This window comes from Myiozetetes cayanensis, unplaced genomic scaffold (genome assembly GCF_022539395.1).
Source record: "Myiozetetes cayanensis isolate MyiCay16 unplaced genomic scaffold, myiCay2020 scf7, whole genome shotgun sequence".
In the NCBI taxonomy this organism is placed as follows: domain Eukaryota; kingdom Metazoa; phylum Chordata; class Aves; order Passeriformes; family Tyrannidae; genus Myiozetetes; species Myiozetetes cayanensis.
Window position 1 is genome coordinate 20775748 of NW_026087964.1, and position 7748 is coordinate 20783495.

A 7748-nucleotide genomic window follows, 5' to 3' on the forward strand; every position below is an offset into this window, starting at 1 on the left:
CATGTTCTAGTCTAAAGATATTGTGCGCAGAAACTGTCAGGTCATGAATAAAAGATAAAAAGCTCACTATTTTTTAACCAGCTTCACTGGACTGGTTCAGGGGTTGTTTCGAACCGCAGAGATACAATCAGCAGACAGGAGACTTTCATAATGGTTTTATAATTGTACTGAAAATTTAAAAATAAGTGTTTAATGATTTTGTTGAGCATCAAAACCATTGTATACTTTATGCAACACACTCAGATCAGGGTCTAATGATCAGGAGCGGTCAGGCACATAACGGTAGACATGGGCTTTCGGGATGAGCGGAGCTCAGGGGCAGGGCTGATGGTGGAGGAGCAACCTGTTGCCCCGGGAGATGCCAGCTGCTTGCCCACGCTGCCGGCCCGCTTCTAGCACTTTCTCCACATCAGCGTCGGGGGGCCGGAGTCCCCCCGCCGCCGGCCGCACCCCGCTCCCTCGGAGGTGCCCCGGCCCCCGCACCCCGGCAGGGCTGCCCCCGGCCCCGCACGCCGCGGGCCTTCCGCGCCGCGCCCCCCGCCCCGGCCGTGCCCTGCTCCTCCCTCTCCCCCCGCGGCCGCGCGCAGTGGGCCAGCCCGCCCCTATATAAGAGCCGGGTGGGCGGCTCCGCGCCCCAGCGTCGCCAGCGGCTCGGCAGCGCTACTGCCGCGGGGACATCGTCGTGCGTGGGGCGCAGCCTGCCTTCTTCCCGGCCCCCTGCAGCCATGGCCTGGCAGCCGATGGAGATCAACCCCGAGGTGCGCGAGGGGCGGTGGAGACGGGGCTGGGGTTGCGGGGCGGGTGGCGGGGCGCCGTCTCTCACCGGCACTCACGCTTCTCCCCCCGCATTGTCTTCCAGATGCTGAACAAAGTGAGTTGCCGCCGCCGCCGCTGGACCTCCGCGGGCGGGCGGGCGCCGCCCCTTCTTTCTCCATCCCTCGGCAGCCCGCCCTGCTTGCGCGGAGCGGTACCGCTGCGCGGGGCGCGGCCGCACCTGCGGAGCGGCGCCTCCCTCCATGCCTCGGCATCTCGTACTGCCGGGGCGCGGCCGCACCTGCGGAGCGGCGCCTGCTTCCATCCCTCGGCATCTCGTACTGCCGGGGTGCGGCCGCACCTGCGGAGCGGCGCCTGCTTCCATCCCTCGGCACCCGCCTTGCCGGGATGGGGCGTGCCGCGGGTCCTGCCTCCATCCTTCCCCCTGCCGGGCTGGGTGCTGCGCGGGGCGCGGCCGCACCCGCGGAGCGGCGCTGATCCCGCGCCCTCGGCAGGGGGCGCCGCGCGTTGTGCTGTGTCACCGGGCGCGGCGCGGCGGGGACGGGGGTGTCGCGGCCGCGCCACTGCTCTCTGTGCCCTGTGCAGGTGCTGTCCCGCCTCGGGGTGGGTCCCGGCTGGCGCTTTGTGGACGTGCTGGGCTTCGAGGATGAGACGCTGCGCGCCGTGCCGACCCCCGCCTGCGCGCTGCTGCTGCTGTTCCCGCTCACCGAGCAGGTGGGTGTCCCCTCCCGCGCGGGAGAAGGCGGGGGGACTGGCACTGGTTGCTGCCAGGAGTGTGTCTGTGTCATCCTCCCAAGCATCAGATGACTGGGCGTGGATGGGGCTTGCACGGGGGCTGTAGGTGGACGGTGCCCCGCATGGCCCCCGCCTCCAAATAGCCTGAACTATAATGAACTGAGCAACAAAACAAGGCCTCTTATTCCATCCCAATGCTCCTGTGTGACTTTGCTTTTGGATATCAGACTGAGGAAAAAACATGACCAATCTTGAGCATGAGTAGCAGCAATTCCATTATCGTGCTGACTCACTGGATCTAGAAAGGCCTAAATTACTTCTATATGGTTAATATATTCAGTCCACTTGATGCTAAGGAAGTTAATCAGGAGATGGGCTTTGAAATAAAGTATATTTAACAGGTTCTTTAAATGAAGGATTAGAACCTTTCAGTATTAATGGATCTTAGTTGTTTATACATTGTTATGGAAAGAGGCTCATGAAGGGAAGTAACCTGAAGATTCAAAGGCAGACTATTGCAGAGACATGTCAGTAGTCTTGCTCAATGGACCAAAGCAATTGAGGGATGATATCAAAGAGCCTATCCATTCTATGGTTTCCAACCCCAAGCAATTTCCAGTGCACAGAACAGATGAAGGGCTAGAAACAGTGCCTTCGGATATGACTGAGTCACGCAGGTAGTCCATTAAGTGTTGGCCTTAATCCAGTTTAAATATATGGTGCTTACTGGACCTGTGCCACAAAGATGACTTTTTGAGTAAGTCTTTGTCCAGTCTTGGTATTGATTCTCCTGCACAACTTATCTGACCAGTAGTTTACACAACAAAAAGATATGACTGTAATGAAATGCTTAAAACAGTTACATGTTTACAGCATGAGAACTTCAGGAAGCAACAGACTGAGAAAATAAAGGACCAAGAAATCAGTTCCAAGGTGTATTTCCTGAAGCAGACAGTCAGTAACTCCTGTGGGACAATTGGTCTGATACATGCAGTTGCGAATAACAAGGACAAAGTGAAGCTTGGTGAGTATGAATATTCTGAAATGCTTTAATTTCCAGTTCTATGACAGAAGATGGAGTGCATGTGGGCTATTGGGAGACGTGGGGCTTTCATTCAAGGCAAGTTAAGGCATGCTGTACTGCTTCACTTGGTAAGTGGGTCTTTCAGCTCTTGGAGGGGAGCATGTGGACTCAACCTCTGACTTGTGTTTGGTAGCTGCAGAGGTATTGTCCTAGTGAGCAATGCAAAAACAAAAGGGCACATAGTAGGACTGACCAAAGTCTGTCTCTAATCAGAAAGTACTGTGTTGGGAAGTAGTTGTTGACATGGGCCTCGATGTCAACTGAAGAGAGGGGAGTTCTCCATGCCACCTATGTCTAATGTAAATAGATGTGCTCAGAGTAGCCTGTAAATCAGTCTAAAACATGTTTTCTTTTTGCTGGAGAAGTTGTAGAGATGATAAGGGTCTGTAAGTAGATTTTTCCTGCTGAGATAATAGTTTTGATGGTTTACTTCCTATAGAAAAAGATTACTTTGTTGCTCAAAGACTGGAGATCTGCAAAATACGACTATCATTATTCCAAGAGAACTTGAACCCTCTGTGTGGTGTGGGATTTCTTCTTCTTATTAAAAAAAAAAAAAAAAAAAAAAAGGTACATGCAGAAGGCATAGTGAGCTTTTAAGCATAGTTTTCCTTCTTGAAAAGATTCCCTGAAATAACACAGTCTTGATGAAAGTGAAGCAATGATGCAGCATATCTCTCACAGAAGACCAGGACTTAGTACATATTTGTACTGCACTACTAATTTATGTCCTGGAAAACCAAAGTAAGCCTGTAATGAGCAAGTGCTGCCTTCATTCGAAGGCAGTGAGACAATTTCATCTACTTATATTCTGTTACTTGACACTTACGTGTCATTATATCTGGCACCTTGCTTGAATATCTTGAAAACAGGACTGAACACTTCTGCCAAATGTGCAGTGGGGAAATCGGAAAAGCTACATCCCATTTGAAAGTGACTTTCAAGACAACCATGCAGAGTACCCTGAAGTGCTAGTTGTGTAAATTGTTACTAATAGCTTCTGGATAAATAGCTTACTTCAAGTACTAGTTACGATAAGCTTGCGTAGGAGATAGTTATAGGCTGAATGCAATGACTTAAAGTTGGTGCAACAAGCACTGATTACTGTGAGCTGCATCTCAACTGTGACTGATGATTTACACACACTGAATAAGATTTTTTATTATCTCGTGCAGATGAGGGGTCTGCCCTGAAGAAGTTTCTTGATGAAACAGCTGATTTGTCTCCTGAAGAGAGAGCTAAGCATTTTGCGAATAATAAGGTATATAAGCTATGCAAACTGCTGACAGCTACCAGCACTTAAGGATGTAGTAACCTGTATCTGCTTTCTCTTAAGGCTATACAAGAAGTCCACAATTCGGTTGCACAAGAAGGACAATGTCGGGTAAGATGTGAATGTGTAAAGTCTTGGGGAAAGAGATTAACAAAGATGGTAGAGCAATACAGCTTTTTTTGTCTGTCAGATGGCTGTTACATTTCATGAGGATAGAGAAATGAGTGACTCATGGATGAATACTCGTTCAGGGTTTCTTCCTTAAATATGGATTGAAAATGTGGGTCCAGACCCAGTCTGAAAATGTGACTCTGCATTAGGATTTCTGGTGCATGACCTTGTAGAGGTCTCGCCTCTTCAGCTGAACTTAGGTTTTCAGTCCCTTGCTACTGCCTTGTTGTTGATGTCTGTTCTGTTCTGTAGTCACAAGGAGGGTTTGCAGTACTAGCTTCAATCTAACAAATGTATCTAATGGTATCTTCTAAGGTTGAGGACAACAGTGTGAACTTCCACTTCATCCTGTTTGTCAATGTGGATGGACATCTGTACGAATTGGGTAAGGTCCTGCAAACTCTGCAGTTGGGCTGGGCCTACTTCAGGATTCACAGCAGTGTTGGGGGGCTCAGGCGAGATACTATGTACTATTTAAACTGTTTGCTGAGGCTCTCACAGCCAATACACAATTTGTACCTTCACTTGAAGATTTTAACGGATGGTGGGTTGCACTGAATTCATTTGTAGAGCATGTCTTTGCCGGTAGAGCTGAGAATACTCAATCCCCATCTCAGACTATGTATTGACAGTTTGTTCTGACTTCCCAAATACATATCATCATGTGTGTACTTGTTTGGGGCCACTGTGCTCAGTGCTGCAAATTATGAAAATCTAGGTACACTGAATGACAAGGCTTTCTTTCGCAGATGGCCGTATGCCATTTCCTGTAAATCATGGCACAAGCTCGGATGACTTGCTGTTGAAGGTAAGACTTCTCCCTCCCTGTTTGTTTCCCTGAAAGCAAGGCCTATAAAAGGGTGAGAAGTGTGCATTTGGTGTATAGTGGCTGTACCTACTTGCTCTACAAGTCTGTGTTTCTTAAATCTACCAAATTTACGACTACTAAAGATATTGTCCCCCAGAGCTAGATACCTATTAAATGTATTTATCAGCTGGTGCTATAAAGACCTTGTAACTTAGTTGGTGGGACTCAGAGAGGAACTGCAATCACTTATTCTCTATAGCAAGTCCATTCTCTTAGCCTAAACAGCTGCATTTTTTTATCCCTAAGGATTCTGCTAAGATCTGCAGACAATTTACAGAACGTGAAAAAGGAGAAGTTCGTTTTTCTGCTGTGGCTTTCTGCAAGTCTGCCTGAGATGCTGAAGAGATGCAAGGAAAACATTCTAATAGCACACTAGTAAATGCAGTTTAAACTCCAGTGCTTCAGTACTTGTTAAACACAGCTGTTCTGGTAACTATTTCCACCTTTTGCTATACACAAGAGCAACATCAGCTGAGCTTATGCTAAAGGATGAGCTCAAGTTTTAATGTGAACAGTTTGGACACATCAGATACCTTTAGACTCTTTTTTCACGTGTTAAGTAGAAAATGCTTAACAGGGCTTGTTTGATCTGTGTCATGTTAATTGAGTTGTTGGTTGATATTTCCTTGTCCTTGATGAGAATAAAATGTTCTGCTGGATAAATGGACTAAAGTGATCACTAACTTTCTCTAAAAGGAGTTGTGTGGCATTCTCTGTAAACCTTGTTTTCTAAAGACCCTGAAAGATCTCCTCTAAGCAAAAAGTTAATGTTGGCCTCAGGGTAGCAGGACAGTTGATTTTTCTAGGTCTTGAAAGACTTCAAGGATGAAGAGATGCACTAGTCTGTGTAATGTATTCCAGTGCTGCACTACTGTTCTAGTAAAGTTCTTCCTCATGTCCAGTTTGAAACTCTTAAGCTGCAATCTGCCACCTTAAATGCATTTATTTTTAGTGGGGTAAGGTGTGATAAATGAACACTCAAATGGCACCTTGATGTGGTCTGTAGTCAGCTGATACTGTGTTTCCTTATAGGAGACAGTATTAGAACAGATATTCTCCCTATCTGTAGCTAAAACAAATCTGCTGGCAAATGCAGAAAAAATCCTTGTCTACCCAGTATGCTTACTAACCTGTGATTTTTACAAAGACCTTGAAAGAGGCTATACTTCTCTGTCTCTTCCAGAGAAAATGATGTGAAAAGGAGAAACCCACACTACACAAATTTCTAAAAGCAAGATGAAGTTTTGGGTTCAAGGGAAAGAGATTTAATCTTTATTATATATTCCTTGGCCTCAGTTGTGACCTGTGGAAACTGCTTTTAACTGAGTCTAATTGCTGTTTGCTGCTGTTGCAGCTCCTTGATGATACTTCAGGTAGCTGCAAGAAGGGATAAAACACCCTTCAACCCTTAATTCTAATGCATGAGGTTGCAGTCTGTCCCTGCCAGCCATGTTGTGTGGTGCTGGGTAGCACAGTCTTAGATGGCTGCTGGTGCTCTGGATGCTGCAAGCTGTTCTGGCATCCAGGCTCTTTTGAAGGGTAAATAAAGCTGTGTGTGGGCTGAAGTTGCTTTGTATTGGGCCTTGTTACTACTCATATAAGTAATTATTACACAGCTGAAGCTAGCAGAGGGTTGCAATACATTTTAACTCTAAGGCTTTGCTTGAGCTCAGAGTACTTCAATTCTGAACACTAGTGTCTTTTGGTTTCTGTTAGCAGGGAGGTGAAAGCTGTGGCTGTGAAAAGGCCTCTTATGTGTCATTGCTCTCTACAACAGCATCTTCTCCCTGTTAGTGGAAGTTGTAGGGTGAAAGGAGGCCTCCTGGGGCATCTCTGCTGCAGCCTCCTGTGCCAGCACAGACTCAGAGCCATGCCTGCGGCTCAGGCTGCTTAGCAACACAACCTTCAAGAGAAGACATGCAAGTGGCATAAGTACAGGAGACTGGAAAAAGCAATAAAACCAAAGATGGGCAGAGAAGGGGCATGAGAGCAGAGCCCAGTGAGCTGTATGCCATAACCTGCAGCAGTGTGCTTTAAAGCCTCAGAGGATCCTTTCCTTGCCCTTAAGCCATTATGAGGGTACCTGCTGTAACTGTCCCTGTAGAGTTACACAGGTGGTCACTCAATGCTGAAGCAACCTGAAAATGCCTCTAAGATACTACTGTATTTTTTATAGTGATTGCAGCATTCAAATATTTTGGGGTTTGGTTTTTTCTTTTTTTAGAACCCAGGGTGTTATAAAGTAAAGCCCAGCTGTTTGCCAGACCCCTGGGGTCATTTCTGAAGGGAAAAACAGCCTTGACAGGAATGTTATACATGAGTGGATGGGTAAGATTCATTCCTTAGTTGTTCTCTTTTTTTTCATCCTTTCAAACTGTACCTTGGACCAGAATGTGAGAAAATTAGAACAATCTGTCACAACCCTTTCCTTGTTTTTTTGTGAGGCCAAAATTATTAAAATGGTGTCTCTTAGTAGATTCTTAACTCAGAAGCTTGAGCAAAAGAGTGAAAAAAAAGTTTATGAAACACTAAATGGATGTTTATATTGCTAATTAAAACAAAAAGAAGAAACAAGAAAAGAGGAAGATAAAATAGTGGGGATCTTGGGCATTGCGATATAATGCTCCAGATGAAGGAGACTTCAAATAATAGGTGAGGATCTATAAGCCGAATAGATGGAAGATTTTGCAATAATAACAGTGCAGCTGTTCCAAATGTGTTCTAAATGTCTAAATTCCCAATGCATTCACAAGGAAAGTCAAAATACGTGGAAGCATGTATGGGGCAATTTAAAACCACACTGAATAAGTCATAAACAGAAAACAAGGAAGATGTTTTAAAGT

At 46.4% G+C, this 7748-nt stretch overlaps 1 protein-coding gene across 1 annotated transcript; it reads left to right on the plus strand.

Annotated features, from left to right (window-relative positions):
• The first annotated feature begins 641 nt into the window (after positions 1-641).
• UCHL1 (ubiquitin C-terminal hydrolase L1) lies at positions 642-5568 on the plus strand. The gene is made up of 9 exons (XM_050338451.1): positions 642-758; positions 860-871; positions 1360-1488; positions 2383-2533; positions 3769-3854; positions 3930-3977; positions 4353-4422; positions 4787-4845; positions 5152-5568. The coding sequence occupies exons 1-9, from the start codon at positions 726-728 to the stop codon at positions 5236-5238; spliced, it is 675 nt and encodes a 224-aa protein (XP_050194408.1). The 5' UTR covers positions 642-725; the 3' UTR covers positions 5239-5568.
• Positions 5569-7748: the final 2180 nt, after the last annotated feature.

Coding starts and splice junctions, on each gene's coding strand:
- UCHL1 (XM_050338451.1), top strand. CDS start 726: ATGGCCTGGCAGCCGATGGAGATCAACCCCGAG. Junction 2,534..3,768: donor CAAGGACAAAGTGAAGCTTG/GTGAGTATGAAT, acceptor TATCTCGTGCAG/ATGAGGGGTCTGCCCTGAAG. Junction 4,846..5,151: donor CGGATGACTTGCTGTTGAAG/GTAAGACTTCTC, acceptor TTTATCCCTAAG/GATTCTGCTAAGATCTGCAG.